The sequence below is a fragment of the Paramormyrops kingsleyae genome, chromosome 8 (genome assembly GCF_048594095.1).
Source record: "Paramormyrops kingsleyae isolate MSU_618 chromosome 8, PKINGS_0.4, whole genome shotgun sequence".
Taxonomy (NCBI): domain Eukaryota; kingdom Metazoa; phylum Chordata; class Actinopteri; order Osteoglossiformes; family Mormyridae; genus Paramormyrops; species Paramormyrops kingsleyae.
In genome coordinates, this window is record NC_132804.1 from 30,540,617 (window position 1) to 30,564,977 (window position 24,361).

Below are 24,361 nucleotides of genomic sequence, written 5' to 3' on the forward strand. Positions count from 1 at the left end.
AAGCATGATTTGTCACCCCAGAGAACACATCTCCACTGCTCCAGAGTCCAGTGGCAGCATGCTTTACATCACTGCATCTGACGCTTTGCATTGCACTTGGTGATGTAAGGCATGGATGCAGCTGCTTGGCCATGGAAACCCATTCCATGAAGTTAATATGTACTGTAGGCCACACGAAGTTTGAAAGTCTGTAGCTGTTGACCTTGCAGACAGTTGGCGACTGCTGCACGCTTTGTGCCTCAGCATGCGTTGTCCCCACTCTGTGATTTTACGTGGCCTACCACTTTGTGGCTGAGTTGCTGTTGTTCCTAATTGCTTCCACTTTGCTATAATACCACTAACAATTGCCCATGGAAAATGTAGTAGCGAGGAAATTTCATGAATGGCCTTATTGCTCAGGTGGCATCCTTTCACGGTACCAAGATTGAATTCACTGAACTCCTGAGAGCGACCCATTCTCTCACAAATGTTTGTAGAAGCAGTCTGCATGCCTAGGTGCTTTTTTTATACACCTGCGGCTATGGAAGTGATTGGAACACCTGAATTCAATGATTTGGAGGGGTGTCCCAATACTTTTGGCAATATAGTGCATCTGGTTTCATATATTAATACAAATTCCTTCATGAAGTTGAAAAGCAGCTACAAAGGTTATAGTATTCTGTAAAACAGAACAAAAGGTTCACTGCTAATTAGACTACATGTAATTAAATTGTTAAGCAGTAAGACTCCGGGCTGGACAAGACAATTATTAGATATCACCTGTCTGACATCACTGTGACAAAGATAGGTTTGCCCCCCCCCCCCCCCTTACTCCATATCCTCTTGCATTTTGACCCATAATAATAAAAAGAGGTTAACTCATGGGACCAAACAAAAAAAAACTGTTTGTGTATTGTATTCATACAGATACAATTCAATGTTCAAGGTTCAAGGTTGCTTTTATTGTCATTTCAACAATATACGTGGTACAGTACAAAGTGAAATGAAATAACGTTCCCCGGGACCATGGTGCTACATAAAAGGACTGGGACAATACAAAAAAAAACGTAAATTGCACATATGTAAAGTATAGTAAAGATTGGGATCTGGCATTTAGAATTAAGGTTGCAGGATAAATACAGCTTTAGATGATGTAGATCATATGGCTGTGGATAATTGTCTGTTTCAACTTTTAACATTTGCGTGTTTAATATGCTTGGGTGGTCAGTGGCTCATTGGGCTAAGTCTCCATGCCCGTGATCAAAAGATCATTGAGCCTTGGCAGGACAGTCACACGTCCATGGGTTCTTGAGCAGGTCCCTTAGCCCCTAGATCCGGGTGGCACTGCATGTTAGCTGACCGTGTGCTGTGACCCCCACGCTATGGCGAGCATGATGGGGTTGGCAAAGAGATGAATTCCAGTGCAAATGGCAGATGAAGCATTATTGTTTAAAGTTGAAACATACTTGTGGAATGTTTAATTAATGATATATGTACCTATACATTTGGTCAACATATTTTGTGGATTTCTTTCATCTATAGCTAAGAAACATGATATCACATGGGTATCATGATGATCTTACAGTAGGAGATAAAATGAGTTTGACACGTGGTCGATGTGTAATTTCAGATTGATCTCGCAGTGGCATGGTAGAAGTTTCATAGTATGAGAAAGCCTGTGAGATAAGTACGAGTTCACTGTGAGATCATATTCTTGACTGGGACATTCCTCTTGGGGATTTTCAATAAACCCCTACCTATAAGTGAAGAAAGTTTTCCTTGTCATTCCTTGCCATGAGTTGTTTAAATTTGGCAGCTTTCCAACACTCTGTCTCTTTCTCGCTCTGTCTCCTTTCTCTATGCTTTCGCACTTTCATTTTTTATTATTTGTTTTTAACCATCAGTGCTGTGCTCCCGTTCCCGCCATCAGACAGCCCGTAGCGACGTTTCCCCGGTTACGCAATGGCGGGGCAGCCGCTCGCTTTCAAAGAGCTCCATTCATAGCGAAGAAGAGAGGCGCAGATAGAGAGCCATTAACGGCTCTATCCAGCGGAAATCAAACCAACTTCCCCAAATGAAGGATGCCTCTGTGTCTCTGGAAATTGCCTCAGTACTTCTTTGTTAAAACCTGCCCGAAAAGCGTACGAACCGCGCCGACAGCGCTCCGCAACCCATCGATGTCGGCGGGCGTGTAAATCACCCCCCGGCAGTAAACCCGCACGGGGGCATCGTTAAACCCGCCGCTGTGTGAAGGTTAATGTACGGAGTCCATATCGCCACGCCGCTTTAAACAACCTGCAGTTTTAAACAACCACAAACATAAAAGCATGTTTATACCTTTGTTCATCTTCTTAGTTGGATACATGCTGGAGCTGTCATCTCCCCAGCTGTGACTTTTTAAATATGATAGTGTTTATTTGTCCTTTGTTATTTAGTATTTAAAAGGTTTATGTTTCCAAGGAGAACATAAATATGAAATTGTATCATCCAACCATGCACTTAGAGAGGCACAGCAGTGGGGGGCATCCTGGATGAGACACACACACAAACACACACACACACACTATTGGTGATATTCAGTCCCCTATTCAATTACTAGCTGCATGTATTTAGGCTGCAAGAGTAAACTGGTGCCCCTGGAGGAAGCCCCTTCATATGGGGAGAGCATGCTAACAAATTCAGAGCCTCAGCACTTGAGGTGTGAGGCCATAGTGGTGCCCTCTGAGTCACTGTGCTGCCTGTAATAGCATAGATCTTTATTCATTGTTTCACAGCATCACCTTCTGCGGTGCACTGGCTCAGTATCGGCTCGGTGAGGCAGGTACTGCCTCGGGCTCAGCACTGAACATCAACTCTGTGAGGTGGGTACTACCTTAGGCTCAGCACTGAGCCTCAACTCTGTGAGGTGGGTACTACCTTAGGCTCAGCACTGAGTATCGGCTGGGTGGGGCAGGTACTGTTTCGGGATCAGTGCTAAGTATCAACTTGGTGGGGCAGGTACTGCCTCAGACTCAGCGCTGAACATCAGCTCGATGGGGCTGCTACTACTGCGGGCTCAGCGTTGAGTATCGGCTTGGTGGGGCGGGTACTGCCTCAGGCTCAGCGCTGAACATCAGCACGGTGGGGCTGGTACTACCGCAGGCTCAGCGCTGAGACAACCTGGCAATGATGCCCCTGAGGCGGCATCTACATTCCTCTCCAAGCTGGGAGAGGAGGCAGGAGGACCAGAAAGGCGGTGAAGCTGTGTGGTACAGTGAAATTGTATGCCCCCCCCCCCCATCCTGGGCTGGTCAGGAGGGAAATCAGAGAAGGGAGAGCAGCTGCAGATAAGAGTGGGAGTGAGTGAAAGAGAGAGAGTGGAAGAAAGAAAAGGGAGAGTGGGAGAGCAAGAGCAGGGGGGAGAGAGCGAGAGAAGGAGGGCAGGAGAGAGAGCGGTGAAAGTGAGGACAAAAAAGGAGGGAGCGAGAGAAACAGGAGGGACACTAAGTGAGGGAGGAGAAGAGAGGAGTGAGTGATCGAGAGGTGAAGATGATAAAGAAACAGACAGAGGGAGAAAGAGAGTGACAGAGAGTGAGAGACAGAGAGAGAGGAAGGTAGAGGGAGAAAGGCAGCCGGCACGTGTGTGGGGGGAGAGGGGACGGCAGAGGAATCAGCGCACAGACAGGTTGCCCCCGTGTCGCTGGTCAGGGGGGCTGCAGCCTGGCTCCCAGCCCCCCATGGAGGTGGTGCAGCCTGGCATGGGGAAGACTGTCCGAGAGAAGACAGGACCAGCAGCCAGAGCTGCGGGAGCACCAGAGGTACGTGCCGGTGGTCTGCATACACGCGCGCGTATGTGTGTGTGTGTGTGTGTGTGTGTGTGTGGGCGGGGGGGTCACAGTGGGGGCGGCAGCTCTGTGGCTTCACTGCCCATCGCCCCAAGACGTGCACATGGTCAGTGCCCCAGCTGTTCTGCACTGAGTGCCTGTGGTATTCCTTTGAATACCAGAGTGCATGCGGTCTGCAGCTGTGAGTCTATAGCTGCATGTAGTGTGTGTGTGTGTGTGTGTGTGTGTGTGGATAACATTTATATTACGTGATCAATTGGCCCCCGCAATGTGATAAAAACCTGTGTTTTTTAACATTGTGGGGACCATTTTTCAGGTCCCCAAAAAGATCTGTGAATGCAATCAAAAAACTGAAAAGCCAAAAGTCTCGTATTTTGTTTGCTTACTTGTGGTTAAGGTTAGGGCTGGGTGGGGGTTAGGGTTGTCATGTTGGGATTAAAGTTATCCCCATAGAAATGAATGGAGAGTCCCCACAAAGATATAATTACAAACCTGTGTGTGTGCGCGCGAGCGGGTTTACCTATCCTTATGGGGACACAATGTCCCCATAACGTGATAAATATCTGTTTTTTTTCCCTTATGGGCACCGATTTTCTGGTCCCCATAAGGGAAAACTCTATTTTATAAAAATCGGTGACTGCTATGAAAAAACTAAAAATGCAAAAAGTCTTGTATTTTGTTAGGTTACTTATGGTTATGGTTAGGGCAGGGTAGGGGTTAAGGTTGTCATAGTTAGCGTTAGCATTTTTCCCATTGAAATGAATGAGCGGTCCCCATAAGGATATGTTTACCCTACGTGTGTGTGTGTGTGTGTGTGTGTGTGAGGACATGCTGGCCAGGTTGCTGAGCGATTGTTTTTGTCCTCTTTCGTTCGCTGAAATTTAGTAACACTGCGAAATGGGACATGCAGGAATAATCCCAGAAGGCAAAGCGATTCTGGCAGAAGCACTTTCAGCTGTAATGGGGCTGTAAAAGAAAGAAACTTGTTGGTAAATTAAGAAACAAATAATGATTATTTGTGAAATTTTATCCAAAAATCAATGTCATATTTAGCAAACCTGTGAAATGTCTAAGATACTTTTATAAAGGACTTCTGCCAAAATATATAACATTTCATCCACAAAGCAACATCAGTGTGTGATTTAAATCTTATAGCCTAATGTCGTTTTGGGTTCAAATAACAGAACTTGTGGTTTGTCTGAATTTCTGTGCAGGATGTGCATTCGCTTGCATCTGTTTATGTGTAAGCATTTGTGAGAGAGACAGAGGGAAGGATGGAGATACAGAGGGATGGAGAGAGATGGAGATAGAGAGAAATGGAGAGGGAAGGGAGGTGAAGCAAAGCTGGATCGATACCTTGCTGGAATCGTCCATCTCAGTATGGCATTGATTTCCCTGAGCTGTATGCAACCCTTCACATAATTCGGATTTTATGCTGAGAACCAGCTCATTGTATCCAGCCACTGCTTGGATCAGTTTTCATTTTGTGCCCATCCTGTTGTTATTGCCAGTTTCTGATCGCGCATAGATGGCCATCGTTTCATATGGCATAGATCATGTGTGATCATTTTGATAAAGATGAAAAGCGACTTAATAGCACCCTTGAAGAAACTGGGAAAGGTGGCATTTCCATGTTCATACGGGGCTCATATCTTATCCATCTTGGAATGTTTTCAGTATCGGTGGTGCTACAGTCCTACATAGTTCACTTGCGCATCAGTTTACTTATTTTGCAACAATGGAAATATGCCAGCCTGTGACTCCTGGGGACATGTTTGCGGGATCTTCCTCCAATAGTATCACTCACTTGAAACCCGTCTGGCAGCTTGGTGGTCGACACCAGCAGACAAACGAACATTGTATGTTCCTCTGGTGAATGTTCTTATCTGTCATCAGCACCAGCTATTAAATAGTGTCACAGATCTGCTCATGCCCCGTGCCACCTGTGTTGCTCATAACTGGTAATGTGAATCACAGTGTTACAATTCTATAAATCCAGTTGTTTAAATATTTATTGGGGCAGTGTGGTGGACTGACACGTCCTGGGTTGAGGGGTGGAACCACTACTCTGTGTGTGTGGAGTTTGCATGTTCATTCCATGTTGTGTAGATTTCCTTGAATAATATGCATTTAGGTGGCTTTATTATTTAATCAGCTTGTGGAAGTGGTCCATAGTGTGTGTATATACCCTACGATGGACTGGCGTCCCATCCTGGGTGTCCCCCGTCTTGTGACCCGTGATGGACTGGCGTCCCATCCTGGGTGTCCCCAGTCTTGTGACCCGTGATGGACTGGTGTCCCATCCTGGGTGTCCCCCTCCTTGTGACCCGTGATGGACTGGCGTCCCATCCTGGGTGTCCCCCGCCTTGTGACCCGTGATGGACTGGCGTCCCATCCTGGGTGTCCCCCGCCTTGTGACCCGTGATGGACTGGCGTCCCATGCTGGGTGTCCCCCGCCTTGTGACCCGTGATGGACTGGCGTCCCATCCTGGGTGTCCCCCGCCTTGTGACCCGTGATGGACTGGCGTCCCATCCTGGGTGTCCCCCGCCTTGTGACCCGTGATGGACTGGCGTCCCATCCTGGGTGTCCCCCTCCTTGTGACCCGTGATGGACTGGCGTCCCATCCTGGGTGTCCCCCTCCTTGTGACCCGTGATGGACTGGCGTCCCATCCTGGGTGTCCCCCTCCTTGTGACCCGTGATGCACTGGCGTCCCATCCTGGGTGTCCCCCGCCTTGTGACCCGTGATGGACTGGCGTCCCATCCTGGGTGTCCCCCGCCTTGTGACCCCTGGGTGTCCCCCTCCTTGTGACCCGTGATGGACTGGCGTCCCATCCTGGGTGTCCCCCTCCTTGTGACCCGTGATGGACTGGCGTCCCATCCTGGGTGTCCCCCTCCTTGTGACCCGTGATGGACTGGCGTCCCATCCTGGGTGTCCCCCGTCTTGTGACCCGTGATGGACTGGCGTCCCATCCTGGGTGTCCCCCTCCTTGTGACCCGTGATGCACTGGCGTCCCATCCTGGGTGTCCCCCGTCTTGTGACCCGTGATGGACTGGTGTCCCATCCTGGGTGTCCCCCTCCTTGTGACCCGTGATGGACTGGCGTCCCATCCTGGGTGTCCCCCGTCTTGTGACCCGTGATGGACTGGCGTCCCATCCTGGGTGTCCCCCGTCTTGTGACCCGTGATGGACTGGCGTCCCATGCTGGGTGTCCCCCGCCTTGTGACCCGTGATGGACTGGCGTCCCATGCTGGGTGTCCCCCTCCTTGTGACCCGTGATGGACTGGCGTCCCATCCTGGGTGTCCCCCTCCTTGTGACCCGTGATGGACTGGCGTCCCATCCTGGGTGTCCCCCGTCTTGTGACCCGTGATGGACTGGCGTCCCATCCTGGGTGTCCCCCTCCTTGTGACCCGTGATGCACTGGCGTCCCATCCTGGGTGTCCCCCGTCTTGTGACCCGTGATGGACTGGCGTCCCATCCTGGGTGTCCCCCTCCTTGTGACCCGTGATGGACTGGCGTCCCATCCTGGGTGTCCCCCGTCTTGTGACCCGTGATGGACTGGCGTCCCATCCTGGGTGTCCCCCGTCTTGTGACCCGTGATGGACTGGCGTCCCATGCTGGGTGTCCCCCGCCTTGTGACCCGTGATGGACTGGCGTCCCATGCTGGGTGTCCCCCGCCTTGTGACCCGTGATGGACTGGCGTCCCATCCTGGGTGTCCCCCGTCTTGTGACCCGTGATGGACTGGCGTCCCATCCTGGGTGTCCCCCTCCTTGTGACCCGTGATGGACTGGCGTCCCATCCTGGGTGTCCCCCTCCTTGTGACCCGTGATGGACTGGCGTCCCATCCTGGGTGTCCCCCTCCTTGTGACCCGTGATGGACTGGCGTCCCATCCTGGGTGTCCCCCTCCTTGTGACCCGTGATGGACTGGCGTCCCATCCTGGGTGTCCCCCGTCTTGTGACCCGTGATGGACTGGCGTCCCATCCTGGGTGTCCCCCTCCTTGTGACCCGTGATGCACTGGCGTCCCATCCTGGGTGTCCCCCGTCTTGTGACCCGTGATGGACTGGCGTCCCATCCTGGGTGTCCCCCTCCTTGTGACCCGTGATGGACTGGCGTCCCATCCTGGGTGTCCCCCGTCTTGTGACCCGTGATGGACTGGCGTCCCATCCTGGGTGTCCCCCGTCTTGTGACCCGTGATGGACTGGCGTCCCATGCTGGGTGTCCCCCGCCTTGTGACCCGTGATGGACTGGCGTCCCATGCTGGGTGTCCCCCGCCTTGTGACCCGTGATGGACTGGCATCCCATCCTGGGTGTCCCCCGTCTTGTGACCCGTGATGGACTGGCGTCCCATCCTGGGTGTCCCCCGTCTTGTGACCCGTGATGGACTGGCGTCCCATCCTGGGTGTCCCCCGCCTTGTGGTCTTTGCTTTCTGGGACATCCATGCAGACACCGTAACTCAGAGCTGGATAAGTGGCTGGAGCGTGGATAGATGTTCCATTTATCTTTCTCAGACATGTTCCACTTTATAGTTTTACTCCTTATTATTTCAGTCTGGTTTCCCTCTGGTTTTGTAGACAGTGTAGCATCTTCTCCCAAAGTCACATTGTTTTTAATGGCAGCAGGTAGCGCAGACATTAAGGAAACTTGGAACTTGTTGACCTTTCAGAAGTTTACATATATAATGGGTGACTGTTAGTGACATAAATGAGTCATTAAATTCTGTAATTTCTTCCTGACACACATAGCTGAGCAATGTGGGCATGGGTGACTCTCTGCCTAAGGTGTGAGCACAGCATCCGCATTGCCTTTTTCCCTGCTTAAATATTTCTTTCCCATCGGTCTGGTGCCCCCTGCTGTCATGACGCCATAAGTGCAGCTGCCTCACAGCTGTGTGTTTCAGGCGTTTCAGGACAGAGCAGTAGTTAGCTGCAGGGTGGACATCTGTTAGCTGTGTGCCTTACAGGTTGGGGTTAGGGTTAGGGTTAGGATGTTGGGTTTGGGTGTTGGGTTTGGATATTGGGTTAGGATGTTGGATTATGGCGTGTGGAACTAAATGCACTCATTGTGTTCACAGAAGCAGTGAGAGGTTAGCCACAGACGAGACAGCGTGAGCCAGAGACCAGGGCCTGGCCACACGATGGCGCTGCAGGGACTCCTCCTGTTCCTGAGCCTCCTCTGTCTTGCCCACATCTCCACCCAGCAGCCCGGCCCCCGTACCCCCACCCGCCCCCCTGGGGAGCACCGCCGAAGCACCCGGCCCAACATCATCCTCATCCTCACCGATGACCAGGACGTGGAGCTGGGTGAGCGGCCAGCCACCTTGTGTCTAACGGCGCCCCCTGCTGTATCAGCAAGCTGCTGCGCCGGGCTCTCATTCATGTAAATGGCTTTGAACCACAGAGTGGGCCATTTGAATAAATTAACTTCAAAGCAGTGAAATACCCCAGAATGCTGCAAGGCATCAGAAAAACCTGAGCAAATGTGATGTATGTGTTATCAGTGTCTGTCGTTGTGTTTATTATTTATTGTGTCATATTTGACTAAAGGCGTTTGCAGGGCAGCAGTTTAACAAATACAGACGCTCCTCTACTTACGAACTTTCAACTAATGAACTTTCAGACATACGAACGAAGAGGACTGTAAGTCCACATTGTGTTCCTTGGGCTCCCGTTTCCTGTCTGCATCATTCATTTTTTTTTTCTGCGCACCTAGTATGACTTCTGGCCGCTGTTCCCCCCACACAGCAGCGTAGCGTAGCGTACTCCCAGCATCCTAGTTCTTTGTACTTGCGTATACCCTTAAAATGATGTTGAATAACGACTTAGGAACAACTCAAGTTACGAATGGCCGTTCGGAGTGTCTCTCATTTGTAAGTAGAGGAGCGTCTGTGCTTTCATTAATTTTGCAAACATTGTTATCTGGATCAGCTTAATATTACTGTGAAACATAAATGCATACTCCAATGTCCATAGGGAGGGGCCCCCTCCCTCTCTGTGGTTGCTGTAACTTGGTCACGTGGTTTCCCGCGTCATCGCTCAGTGTCACTCCCGTTGCCCCATTGCCACCTGTGACAGAAATTCAGGTGCGGTGAATGACCTTAGTTGAAGATGTAATGTTGAGGTAGGGGTCCCCCTAGTGGCCAAAAGGCATGATGTGGCAGTACGCATCCCTTAGGGCCTGTCTTGCTTTCACCTGGATGGATGGTTCACGTCCCGATCCTGTTACTCCCGAATCACCGATGCAGATCACTGCACTAAACCATTTATCACATGATGCATTACGAGAGAGTAAGAGGATCTTTCAGTCTGTCCGGCTCAAACCGGTTTGACTGCACTGCTGCTATTGTGAGCCACCTGCGGTGTGTCAGGGCAAGAGGAGACACTGTAAAGCGCATGGCGGTCAGAGCTTCCCGTGCCGGTCACACCCAGAACGCAGAAACGCCAAGGCATCAATCCCCCATAAAGCTCTAATTGCATTCTGTGACTAAGCAGACCCTTCATATCTGTTATGCTGCACATGCTATTAATCACACAATAAGTCCCGGGGATGGAGGACTGTGTGATGGACTGGGGCGAGCTGACAGCCAGCAGTCACAGAGCCACCGTCAGCGTGAGACGGTTTCTCACACGACTCTCAGCCAGGGGGCGGGGCATTTCGGTCACACCTAACCTGCGTGGCCGGCATGCGTGGGTGTGTCCAGACAGCAGTGCCCTGAGCACAGGGAAGGAGGGGGGGGGCAACAGTCAGGGCACTGGGTCAGACTCTGTGCTTTTCATTCTTAAAAAAGCAGTAGGACTTTCTGAAAAGTTTCAAGACAGTCGTTAAATAGTTTAGCCCAGTTCTGTACCCTCTACCTCCCCTCTGCTCCCCTCCCCAAACCGGACCAGTATAAGCAGACAGCAGCAGATGCTCAGGGCTGGCTATGGCCCAATGGCACACCCAGTATTTTCTGACCTCCCTGTGCTCACCCCCCCCCCCCCCCAGGATCCATGCAGGCCATGAACAAGACAAGGCGCCTGATGGGCGGGGCTGGCATGAGCTTCTCCAACGCCTTCGTGACCACGCCCATGTGCTGCCCATCACGCTCCTCACTGCTGACGGGGAAGTACGCGCACAACCACGACACCCACACCAACAACGAGAACTGCTCCTCGCCCGCCTGGCAGGCCCACCACGAGCCTCACACCTTCGCCACACACCTCCACGCCGCAGGATACAGGACGGGTGGGTGCCTTGCCGCCCCACCTGCTGCTCTGCCTGCCGCCCCACCTGCTGCTCTGCCTGCCGCCCTCCGGGGTCACGGGCTGGTTCCTCCACCAGCAGGGAACCCACGTTTTATATCTTATCAGTTTCACTCTTTACTCTTCTGGTACATTACACTTCATCAGACTGGGTTTCGTTTTTTGGCAGAATGAATGTACCTTTTTTCGGAAAGCAGGGTCAGACGGTCCCTGGAGCTTTTGGGGTTGAGGGCCTTGGTCAGGGAACCAAAGTGACATCACTCTGCTGAGCCTGGGATTTAAATCAGCAACCTTCTGATCACAGGCACAGCCTTTGTCTATGCAGCTGCTTAAGGTTTACGTTCAATGTTGAAAATGAGTCTGGTAAATACCTATATGTTATGTTCCTACAGGACAAAACGCTGTTTTATAATACTTTCTCATGCTAATTTAACTTATGCAATCACACGACCAACAGTGTGTGATTGCATAAAACAAATATTTGTTTTTTTTTCACAGTTAAACACCCACACCCCCATCTGCATTCCATTCCCCCCCACCAAGTCAAAAAACCAACACCATAAATATTTGCACTGGACATGAAACATTTTTTTGACCACAGGGAAGGTATCTGTCTCTGAATATTTTTATTTTATCCCCCCCCCCGGGTCACCCTTCATGGGCGCCCCTGCGCATGGAGGCGTTTCCTGCACCATGTGACCAACTCGGCAGGCTTCTGCAGGGCCCGAATCGGCTCGCCCTTTTTGAGGGGGTGGGGGGTGGTCTTCGCTGCGGCCACTGTGCCCAATACACACAGTGGGACATGTACCAAAAATACACACACTGAGGAAATCTTAGGGTGAAATCTGAAGTGTGTAATCCCACTGATCCCACATGAAAGTAATGGACTCCCCCCCCCCCCACTTCTGTTTTTTTTTTTGCAGCCTTCTTCGGGAAGTACCTCAATGAGTACAACGGCTCATACGTACCGCCCGGCTGGGGACACTGGGTGGCGTTGGTGAAGAATTCCCGTTTCTACAACTACACGCTGTGCAGGAACGGCATGCGCGAGAAGCATGGTGGACACTACCCCACGGTCTGGCCCCTGTCTGACTACTAATCAGGCTCCTGGGTCACTGACGTCCCAGGGCTCAAAGCTTAAAATGTCATGGGCGGTAAATGGTGGTTCTGAGCCCAGTAAGCAGGCGTGAGACGGTGTTGGAAGTTGCTGAGGTCTACTGGGCGGAGGGATGGGGCAGGACTGGCAGTTAATAAGTGCCACAACCTCGGATCTGCTGCCTCACATTGATTCAGGCCACATATCTATGCAAAGTTCGTTTGACTTCCATACCTGAGACATGTAACCAAAAGACTGTGGGAAAATGCATGATGCTTGCTTTTGAGTCCTGTAATATTCTGTTACTCTCGCTTTCAGATAATTTGGACATAATGCCTTCTAAATAGCTGAATCAGCAAATAAATTAACTGTATAATAGCCAAATAACATGCTTATCTGCTTTCTTGTAGCACCCTGTGGAATGAAGAGACTAAACAACATTTCCTTGTTAACCAGGACTACCTTACAGACATTATTACCAACGACAGCATCAGCTACTTCCGTACATCGAAGAAGACGTACCCTCAGCGGCCTGTGATGATGGTGCTGAGCCACGCTGCCCCCCATGGCCCGGAGGACTCGGCGCCGCAGTACAGCGATGCATTCCCCAATGCCTCCCAGCACATGTGGGTGCAGCGTATGCACACGTGGGGTCTAATGTGATGTGACCATACACAGGCAGTGATACTGCATAATGTATTACCTACTAATGGAGTTTATTTTGAGCTCACCAATGCAAAGCTCTAGAAAGATGATACCATTTAGACAGAGATGTTAGGGCTTAAAATGAACTCTGACTCCAGCATCCTAACACTGAGCCCCGGATAATGCAAACAAGCAGGCTGGGGCTCAGTTTCCTTCCCCGGCCAGCTGGACGGCAGCAGGTAGCCTGCGCTCGTGCCCCCTGATGGCGAGGGTGTTGAGGAATAGGGTGGTGTCTCAATCTGCCTGCTCTCCGCGGCTCACACCAGCTGCTTTGGAGACCCTCGTGACCTCCGACCACCTGCACGGCTTTTGCTGGACATGTGCGGAAACCATGGGCACACACTGACGCATGACACACATGATAACATGCAGGTATACTAACTGGCTCTGCTTATTCGTCCACAGTGCGTGGTTATGTGTGTGTGTGCCCTGTGATGGACTGGCATTCCATCCAGGGTGCCCCCCATCCTTGTGCCCTGTGCCACCCGGGATTCACTCCAGGCTCCCTGTGACAGTGATCAGGATAACCGGCAGGAAGATGGTTTATTCTGAGAGTACCTGATGTAAAATGTCTCCTGTTCACTCAGCACCCCCAGCTACAACCGAGCTCCAAACCCTGATAAACACTGGATCCTGCGTTACACACGACCCATGCAGCCACTGCACATGCAGTTCACCAACATGCTGCAGAGGAGGAGGCTGCAGACACTGCTGTCTGTGGACGACTGCGTGGAGAAGGTGAGCATGCCACACTTTAAAGACCAAAGGGCTGAGATGGCGCATGGATGAGCCTGCTAGTTTAGCTTCTGTCAATGTCCTGAGGCTGGTGTGTGTTGTTCGGTACCATAGGCGGGTGTGTGCTGTTTGGTATCTGAGGCAGGTGTGCTGTCAGGGTTCTGAGGCAGGTGCGTGCTGTTTGGTATCTGAGGCAAGGTTTACGCTGTTTGGTACCTTATTCAGGTATGTACTGTTTGGTATCTGAGGCAGGAGTATGCTGTTTGGTACCTGAGACACGTGTGCTGTCAGGGTTCTGAGGCAGGTGCGTGGTGTTTGGTATCTGAGGCAGGTGAATGCTGTTTGGTGTCTGAGGCAAGCGAATGCTGTTTGGTGTCTGAGGCAGGCGAATGCTATTTGGTGTCTGAGGCAAGTGTATGCTGTTTGGTGTCTGAGGCAGGTGTGTTGTTAGGGATCTGAGGCAGGTGAATGCTGTTTGGTATCTGAGGCAGGCGCATGTTGTTTGGTATCTGAGGCAGGCGCATTCTGTTTGGTATCTGAGGCAGGTGAATGCTGTTTGGTATCTGAGGCAGGTGTGTTGTTAGGGATCTGAGGCAGGTGAATGCTGTTTGGTATCTGAGGCAGGTGAATGCTGTTTGGTATCTGAGGCAGACGCATGCTGTTTGGTATCTGAGGCAGGCGCATGCTGTTTGGTATCTGAGGCAGGTGAATGCTGTTTGGTATCTGAGGCAGGTGTGTTGTTAGGGATCTGAGGCAGGTGAATGCTGTTTGGTATCTGAGGCAGACGCATGCTGTTTGGTATCTGAGGCAGGTGTGTTGTTAGGGATCTGAGGCAGGTGATCAACTTGTTATGTGTGCTACATGGCTCTTCATCTTCTCTTGTGTACCAGTGTGTGAGTGATCTGACTTCTCTGTTTCTCAGGTATACAAGATGTTGGTGGACACAGACGAACTAGAAAACACATATGTGATTTACACGGCTGATCATGGCTACCACATCGGCCAATTTGGCCTGGTCAAGGGCAAGTCCATGCCGTACGAATTCGACATCCGTGTGCCGTTCTACGTGCGCGGGCCTGGCGTGGAGCATGGCGCTGTGTGAGTGTCCTTTCAGTGACTAGCTGTACGATGTATTACAATACCCTTTGTTCTTAAGTAACTCAGTGACTTAGGACAAGCATGAAATGCAATACAGTGTAATATAGGACGATCTCAGTATAAAAAGACGCACCATTTATTGAATTACTTGTTAATGAAAAATATATTATATGTATGCAGATTCTCCACTCGCTAATAATTGACAGTGTTTTTCCTTCTGACTGCAGATATTCAGACACAGGGACTCGTTTTGTCATAGATATTCAGTATGAAGGATTAGTTGACTTTTAGGGTGATTCTCATGAAATCTTGGTTTCAACGATTTCAAACATGAAGAAGACTTGCATCAACAAATTCCTTTTTTAGCCATTAATAACCAGGTCTGAACTGTTTGTAAGGGTAAATTTTAAATCATTTACAGAAATATTTACATGTTTTTTAACATTTCCCAAAACAAGTCCTTAAAAATCTCATTGCCGAAACATCAAGACCATTCTCAAAACATCAAGAGCATTAAGAAAGCCAATACTTTTTCACATTTTTAAATTTTCTTATTAATAGTCATGCGTATTAACAGTCACACTCAGTTACTTGAAATAATGTATATTTTTAAATTAACATTTTTATTTGATTTTGACTGATTTCTATCATTACCGCAACACCTTCTGGTTTTCATATTTCACTGAAACTTGATATATTTTTTAAATAATGTGGCAAACCTGAAGGAACATAACATATAGATTCTACACATATTTTTTGATTTATTAAATTAACATGAAATGGACACCTTCGCTGTAATGATACAGAGGTTTCAGAAATGAGGTTGATGGTTTCATGAGAATCACTTTTTAATGCTTTTTAAATCAGGTTTCAATCCACATCAATGCATTACAGTGACAGTATTATGGAAATACGGCTGCATGTTTGTGTCTGACCAAGCTGTGGAAGCGGAGACACTGGGCTCTTTGTCTGTGGGAGGGTCTCCCGGTCACCCTGAAACCTGTTGGGGGTGCTCCTTTGTCTCTTTCTCTCTCTCTCTCTACCTGGAAACCCTGGTCACCCGATTGGCAGCTGCAGACAACTGTGTCCGCTGGCTCTCTGACAGCTGTGCACTGTGTGTCTGCTGGATAAGTAAATGCAAATGTGAATGTAATAGGAGGAGGCTGCCCTGAGGAAAGGAGAGACAGGGACAGACTGAGAGGAGAGGAGCTCAATCCTACAGCGACAGAGCAACTGACTCCGTTTTCACCTCCCCTTCTCTCTCACAGCAATCCACACATCGTGCTGAACATCGACCTGGCCCCCACCATCCTGGACATTGCCGGGGTCAACGTGCCCCCAGACATGGACGGCAGGTCTATACGGAAACTTCTGGGCCCTGGTAAACCTGCAAACAGGTATGGCACCTGGCTGTGGGATGGTACAGCCTGATGCACACCTCCCTGCCACCTCAACGTGACCCTTCCCTGTCACCCAAGGTTCCAAGTCCCCGGCGAAGTGGAAGCATGGAGGGACTCCTTCCTGGTGGAGAGAGGGTAAGTCTGGAATGTTCCAGAAACATGGGTGCATCGGAAACGTTCGCCCCCATGTATGTTGTCATTAGTTGCCATAAGGCTGCCTTGTATGAGCACACAGGTGGAGCACAAGCGGCTGCACACAGGACCTCTCACTGTCACCCACAGAAAGCCGTTACGCAGGAGGGATTATGGGAAGGAGACGCAGCAGGAAGATAACTTCCTACCAGGCCAGCAGCGGGAGGGGGACCTGTGTCAGCCGATGGAGCACCAGGCCCCCTGCGAGCAAAGAGGGCAGGTATGTATGTCAGGCTGCGTGTTCCCCTAACCCTAACCCTAACCCTAACCCTGCGAGCAAAGAGGGCAGGTATGTATGTCAGGCTGCGTGTTCCCCTAACCCTAACCCTAAGCCTAACCCTAACCCTTAAACATAACCCCCTTGCATGCAGTCAGTGCTATTTTGTATGTGTGTTTGTGCTTGTGTGTGTTTGCATAGATCACATTTGGGGACCAAAGTGTCCCCAAAATATGGTAAAACCTGAAACTTCCTTTCTTTTAGGGGCATCTTTCAGGTCCCCACTTGGATAACCTCAATTTTCTAAAACTCTGTGACTGCAATCAAAAAGACTAAAAATGCCGGAAGTCTTGTATTTTGTTTGGTTACCTATGGTTAAGGTTAGGGCTGGGTAGGGATTATGGTTGTCATTGTTGGGATTAGGGTTTTGCCCATAGAAATGAACGGGCAGTCCCCACAAAGATATGAGTACAGGTCTCTGCGTATGTGTATGTGTGTGTGTCTATGATATAAGCCAAACCCTTCCCCCCCCCCCAGCAGTGGCAATGCACAGAGGACCCCTGGGGGACGCTGCGTCTCTCCAAATGCCCCCCTGCCCATCCTGCCCCTTACAGAGGTCCAGGGAGGTGCAGATGTGACTCCCTCAGCCTCCCAGCGAGGTCTTTCAGGCCGGAGGAGCCGCCGTCTAATGAGGGTGAGCCCCCCCCCCCCCCCCAACGATGAGATCACTGTCTCTGCACCCCTACAGCGTGCCTCGTTATCTGAGCCGCATGACGTATTTTAACAAGCAGCTCAGTCTGTGAAACGCGCCGTGTCACCGCAGGTCACAGATTCCTCTCCACCTCTCAAAGACTTCTTGAACTTGGTCGTATGAAACACTTATTTAGGTATAAAGAGACCTTTGCTGACATCTAGTGGTTTGTCAGGGGACATACAGAGAATGGGGGGTGGGTAGTGTAGTCAGATCAGCACAAACACAGACACCATGAGAAACAAGCAAAGCATGAAAAGAGAACGACTTACAGGAATACAGTTACTGACAGAGCTGAGCACAGACTCATGTAGTGACTGCTTGTCTGCTGCTTAAGGATAGATTTGTAGTTTAAGAATTACAAGTGGTTGACAGGCGCTTGAAAATAAAACAGAGCAAAGCTGAATTTGCTGTTTGTACAAGTTTGAGTACAAGTACATTGAAATGTGTTAGCTTACACACATCTCTAGCTGCTCTTTAAGACACACACACACAGAAGTGAGGGTGAAGCCATTCATCCAGTACCCTGGAAAGGCAGAAAGAAAGACGGCTACCCTGCTAAGCATGGGATTTGAACCAGCACCCTTCTGCTCACAGGCATAGACGTCTAGCCCACTCAGCCACTCACTGTCCTCAAAATGTTGACAAAATGATTCATATCATACAAAGCAGACAGGGTTTGAACCCCTAAGACCAATGGCAATCATCATGCAGTGTCCTGCGTCCTGGGCACCGGCTGGTCTTGTGCGAGTGGCTCGGTCACACAGTGGATTCGTGGGGATTTTTTGGAGGGGTTTATGGGAACGTGAGCCAGCCTCCCTACAGGAACCCCCACCGAGCACCTCCACCATCATCCACATCGCTCTCCTCTTTGCCTGGCAGACACAAAGACCCGGAGGGTCTTTTTCCAGAACCTTCCGGGCCGCTCCGCTCATCCTGCCCGCTGGAACCAGAGCTGGGCTGAGGACCGGTTGTGGTGGCGGGGGCGCAGGGGGGGGGAATGGCAGGACAAATCCCGGGGACCAAACCTGAAGCCCCCAGCTGGCAGCTACCTGAAGGGGCGATCTCCACTGAAAGTCACTTACAGGTGGGTCACAGTGTGCCTGTGTGTGTGTGTGTGTGTGTGTGTGTGGTTTGACAGGGTTATACTGTGACCCTGTGTGTCTCTGCGCATATTTTTACTTGTATATATTGTATATATGCGTGTATGAGTACATATGTACACAGCGTGTATGCGTGCATGTTCAGAAGGCGTGAAACACGCGAGCCAGCACACAGCCAGCCCGTATTCCTGCAGGTGCTCCCTCCTGACCAATAGCAGCGTGCGCTGTGACGGCGAGCTCTACCACTCACTGCGGGCGTGGAAGGAGCACAAGCTCCATGTGGACCATGAGGTGAGTGAGTCCCAGCTCCTCCCCCCCACTCTGACACTTAGCTGGGTCAGCTGCCCACTCAAGCTTTAAGGACGGTTACCAGCCATGTGCTTTGGGGCGGAGTAAGAGCCATAAACATTGCATGCATGCAGAGTCTGGATTTACACAAGGCACGTGTATCGCTGCTTCGATAGAATGCATTCCCTGTTTCTAACACTTTGAATACATGCAGGTCTGATCTCTGGCTGTTCTTCACTTTGGCCTGCTTCAGGATGCTGTATTTTTTACACTATGCTGCAATCATTGACACCCCCACCCCCCCTCTGCATGTCATATGCAGATCGAGACGCTGCAGACCAGGATAAAGAACCTGCAAGAGGTCAAAGGTCATCTGAAGCATGCCCGACCTGTGGAGTGCAACTGCCCCCTGTGAGTTTTGATAAGGGTCCCTGTCTGCTGAGTCAGTCAGCTCAGGCGACACGGAGAAACTGTACAATGGTCAGGGCACGCGGACAACTAATCATGTGACAGGAAGGAAAGGTACGACTGTCAGGGCATGCAGGCATCTGATCATGTGACAGGAAGGAAAGGTACGACTGTCAGGGCATGCAGGCATCTGATCATGTGATAGGAAGGAAAGGTACGACTGTCAGGGCATGCAGGCATCTGATCATGTGACAGGAAGGAAAGGTACGACTGTCAGGGCGTGCAGCTGGCCTGCCAGCAGGATAGTGAATCATGCTCAGCAATGCAAAGCTGTGTGCAGCAAACATTTTAGTTGGAGTTTCTGTGCCCGAACACAAGTACAATAAAATGTTTTTTCCAAAATGATTCACAAATGCCACTGTCACATGACCAATTAACAGTTCTCTTACCAACAGTTCCTACTGAGCCACTGTCTTTTTTGGGCTTCAGATACAAGCACAAAGTGGAGCTAAATCATCAAAGAGGCCACATGCATCTGCTCAGGTGATGAGGGGACCCCGGCCGGCTCCCATTCATATGCCATCTCTGGGTCTGTGCTTACATGTCACCTTCCGTGCCCAAGCAGGAAGTCGCAGCTTGAGGACAGGAAGCAGCGGCTTCTGAAGGAGCAGAAACGCAGGAAGAAGCTGCGCAAACTGCTGAAGCGACTGCGCAACAATGACACCTGCAGCATGCCCGGCCTCACCTGCTTTACGCATGACAACCAGCACTGGCAGACTGCCCCCTTCTGGACAAGTAAGGGACTGCAACTTTCAAAACCTACAGGCAAATTCTGTTCCAGATTTCTGGAAAGTCCCACAGTTCTGAAGTTTCCCCTTCTACTGTAGCTCTGTGGAGAGGTTTTCTGTAGGTCTGCAGTGAAATCTCAAAAGGTCAGCCATGTTAAACTGCTTGCCAAAAAGAGGGGGTGAAACAAACAGTGAGTCACTGTTGACCTTTAAGGATGAAATGTTAAGCGGCTTATGGTGGCAACCCTATCTGACCCCCTCTCTGCCCTCCCAGTGGGGCCGTTCTGCGCCTGTACCAGCGCCAACAATAACACCTACTGGTGTGTGAGGACCATCAACAGCACACACAACTTCTTGTTCTGTGAGTTTGCCACCGGCTTCCTGGAGTATTTCGACCTCAACACTGACCCCTACCAGGTATCCTGTGTCCTACATTCTCCTCCTTATATTCTTCAGCCCTTTTCCTTAACCAAGCATTCCTTTCCTCTGTGTCTGTAGCTGGTGAATGCCGTCAGCTCTCTGCCCCGCAATGTCCTCAACCAGCTGCGCGTCCAGCTGACGGAGCTGCGCTCCTGCAAAGGTCATGAGCAGTGCAGCCTGGAGACGGGTGAGTGGGACGCGCTGCCATCACTGCGACAGCTCGCTGCGTATCATTCCCTGCTGCCCTTAGGCTGATCTGATGGACACTCTTTTCTCCCCAGGGAGTAAAACTCAGAGGAGCCTTGAGGAGCACAGGTACCATACTCTCTAAGCACACTTTCCCCAGCCTGCACGGTCTGCCATTCCCTACCTCTGTGGGGGGCTTCCCCAAGGCCGACTCCATCCCCAAACGCCCCAAACCGAGATCCCATCAAAGGCAACCAGACCAGGATTGGGGCCATTCACTGGAGTTGGAATATAAATCTCCCTGGAATTTAAATTCAGTTCCAATTCTGTTCCCCATAGTTTTTCCAATCTCAACTCCAGTTCCATTTCCTGATCTGGATTGGAATTCATGAATGCATTCCGGAATGACCCCAATCCCGAGCCAGACATCAGCTGCATGTTTCACACATCTGTACTGAGATTGCAGTTACCAGTCCACTGCTACTCTGTGTTTCTGCAGGGTCAGGGCTCTACTAGTTTTGTCTGTGGTGGGTCGAGGGGGTTAAACTGTGAGTTATTTGGCTGTGATCTTATGTAAAAGTCCCTGCCACCTCCACCTCCCCAGTGATGTGTTATGACTGAGCGTATCAGTCCTGCCTGTGTGTGTCTGTTTGGCAGGCAGGTTCACCGGCAGCGGAGGCCGAGCTTGAAAAGCGGCACCTTGGGATCGCTGTGAGTGGACTGTGCCAGCCTGCGTCGGCCCCCCCGGCATGTTTCCTGTCCAGCGTCCTGCCGCCTCTCCCTCCATCACTCTTTGGGCGGGGGGGGGGGGGGGGCAGCGCTGCTCCTGACCTATAGACGCGTATCCTATCCAGAGACCTAAAAATAACATCGTCTGAGACTTTTCCGAATCTGACCCCATTTCATGTGCAGGGTTTGGTTTTGGTTATTATGTAACAGTCATTGAGGAAACAGCTGCTGCCATTTTCTTGGGATAAAACTTAAATAATAATTCAAATAAAGTCATAACAGAACACCATATTGTTATACATTAGGCTCAGATCACCAATCGTCAAATCGTAGTGAAGCTAAAGCGTGATACTAACACACATTTTCGGGTCTCCCTCTTACCAGTGAACAGATTTAGTGCTGGACCGGAGGACTGCACATTGTAGCCCGTCCGTTTGGACCTCCTGAGGGCTGGATCTGACATCACGGACCTCAAACTGACGTTCGCCTGTAGGGTCAGGGGTGGGGCTGTGAGTGGGAGGGCCTGTAGATGAGGGGTTTAGCCTCCAGAAGCCCCCCAGCTTATGGTCAGCCTGATGTGGCTGTAGACACGTCCCAGTCAGCCAGAGCTTGGACTGAAGGCCCTCATGGGAGTGGTCTGTCTCCGCCCCCCATCCCGACTTTTACTTAGGGGTGTCCTTCCTTTTGAAACTCTTGTCACATTCTTAGGCTTCACTGGATCTGGGTGAAAGTCCTTCCATATCATGGAATAAATGCATACGAGGAGATACAAGCCTCCATGAACATATATGAATATTGTGACGTACCATGTTTGTTCATTTAAAAGGGGAAAGGCGTGAAATGTCATTTGTTTGTTTTTGCTAACAGGTCGCATTGCGCTATTTTGCCTTTTCATTAATGGGTCAGGTATGCTAGTTTCCCTTGGCTGCTGGATGCTGAGATAGCTGTGTGAAGGGGAGGCCATCGACCAAGTCGACCCAGAAGGGGACAGGCGGTGGCAGCTGTCAGACCTGAAACTGCTGTTCCCTGGTCAAATCAGGCTGACATCTCAGAACAGATTGCAGTACCACACTGTAAGACTGTAGTAACCAATCCAGGACTACAGTACTACTCAAAGGCAGTACTCGGTCAACTACAATACCACACTACAACACAGCAGTACTCAATTCAGAAATACAGTACCACCCTGGCTGCAAAATAGCAGAACTCAGTCCACAACTTCAGTACCACACTGCAAGGCAACAGTACTCAGTCCATGATTACCGTACCACATTAGAACTCAGAGTATTCAGTCCATAACTACAGTACCAAAATGTAATACAGCAGTACTCAGTCCATAACTACAATACCACTTTGCAATTCAGCAGTACCCAGTCCAAAATTACAATACCACACCGCAGCCCAGCAATACATATTTGAGAACTACAATACGATATTGTACATAAATATTCAATTCAATTTTATTGATACAGCACACTTTCACAATGGTACATTGTCTCAAAGCGCTTATTGTAGTATTGCTGCTGCATCTCGGTGGCTCGTTTTTGGTGGTTTATCATAAGCTTTCTATATTTGCTATTGAGAGAAAATGACTTTCTTTTTTCCGTCTGTTTTCTGTGCATGCCAAATTAGCCTTAGGAAGCTAGCCAGAAGGTAAAAAATAATGACCGCACACAATGCAGTACACAGCACAGAAGTACAGTATCATTCCAAAACAAACCACTACTCAAAGTGCAGTATCAGAACTTTACATAACAAATCAGTAGTACTCATTTCAAATCAACTCCTCCAACCTTCAAAGTTCATCTACAAGTTTGATTCATTCCCTGTTTTTGTATTGTGCTGGTATTTATCCAAGCGGTTCCCTTCCGTTCTATTTTCGCCACGTTTCCTGGATTCTTTAGACTTTGAACCCCACCCTCACTGTCTGAGCTGAGTATGCTGGTTTAGACCTCATTTCTACTGGCTGATGGTTACACAGATAAAATTCACAGCCCTTCCCACTGAGTGGTCCTTTTCAGATGGACATCCAGCATTAAAAGTGCGTCATATGCGGGCAATGGTTTTTATCTCTGCTGTGTCTGTTTTAAGCTCGCCACGTTATTCCCTGTTATGGACCTTGTTAATAATCCTCCACATATTAAATCTTATTGTGCCGAAATGAGTTTTTATCAACTGAAAGTTTTTATTAACTGACTGAAAGTTTCACTATGAAGATTTCGAGGTCTGTGCAAAAGTAAGTGGAAAATACCTGGATCGTCATGGGAAGTTACCATTACACTTTATGTTCTTGCACTCTTAAGTGCATCATTACACAACATCACTGGTGTCAGAGCTTCTCAGAGTCATGTCTAGCTTCTTATGTCCGGCTTCTTAAAACTACATACATAGCCCTTCAGACACATATGTGTTTCATCGGGACCAGTCCTTATATTTTGGCTGTTTACTAACAGTAATAAATACTGGTTATTAACTGGTCATAAATAACTGGTTATTAACAAATGACCCAGCAAACATGCCCCTTTGGGGTCCATGTAGTGCCACTCTGGGCAGCCCATTGTGGCCCCCATTACTGGCGTGATATGCAGGCATGTGGGCCGTATGTGGAGCACCAGTCAGCTGCCCACACTAAGCAGAGTGGCCCCCCAGCATGCCCACACTTTGGGTTGGGTCTGGGCTGTCACAAGGCGACCCCAAAGGGGTTTGCTTGCTGGGTTTGGCTTGATGGATTCCTCCCTGTGGGCAGCCCCAAAGCACTGCGGGAATACTGTGGGGACATTAAGCACACTGTCGGCCAGGGTTGGGGCCATTCCGGAATGCGCTGATCAATTCCAGTCCAAATCAGGAAATGGAACTGGAGCTAGGATTGGAAAAAAAAAACTACGGGGAACAGAATTGGAGTTGAATTTGAATTTCAGGGAGATTTAAGTTCCAACTCCAGTTCCATTTCCTGATTTGGATTGGAATTGCTTTCCGGAATGGCCCCAACCCTGATGTCGGCATACTCTAGGCACACTGGGCACACTGAGCACGCAGTGGCCATACTCTGGGGACATCACGCTCATTATGAGCATACTGCAGGCACACTGGGGCAAAACAACAACAAATTTATTTTTGTATAGTGCGTTTTCACAACATTGCATCGTCTCAAAGCACTTTATAGCATCCCCGCCCAAAGCCCCCAGTGAGTAAGCCAGAG

The 24,361-nt window shown here is 49.9% G+C and overlaps 1 protein-coding gene across 5 annotated transcripts; it reads left to right on the forward strand.

The window, feature by feature from the left end:
- The first annotated feature begins 3,311 nt into the window (after nt 1–3,311).
- On the forward strand, nt 3,312–23,326 carry LOC111835959 (extracellular sulfatase Sulf-2-like). 5 transcript variants are annotated; one of them, XM_072715649.1, is made up of 21 exons: nt 3,313–3,776; nt 8,883–9,108; nt 10,790–11,029; nt 11,970–12,121; nt 12,599–12,768; nt 13,435–13,585; nt 14,505–14,680; nt 15,949–16,077; nt 16,159–16,215; nt 16,363–16,492; nt 17,027–17,183; nt 18,123–18,327; nt 18,538–18,634; nt 18,954–19,042; nt 19,529–19,582; nt 19,665–19,834; nt 20,102–20,244; nt 20,326–20,434; nt 20,529–20,562; nt 21,091–21,144; nt 21,547–23,326. In XM_072715649.1, exons 2-21 carry the CDS (start codon nt 8,943–8,945, stop codon nt 21,557–21,559), a joined length of 2,496 nt encoding a protein of 831 aa, XP_072571750.1. In that variant the 5' UTR covers nt 3,313–3,776; nt 8,883–8,942; the 3' UTR covers nt 21,560–23,326. The 5 variants fall into 5 exon arrangements, with proteins under 5 accessions (XP_072571752.1, XP_072571750.1, XP_072571751.1 ...); XM_072715650.1 differs by having other exon boundaries at nt 3,314–3,776; nt 8,880–9,108; nt 21,091–21,180; XM_072715648.1 differs by having other exon boundaries at nt 3,314–3,776; nt 8,880–9,108.
- The last annotated feature ends 1,035 nt before the right edge of the window (nt 23,327–24,361 follow it).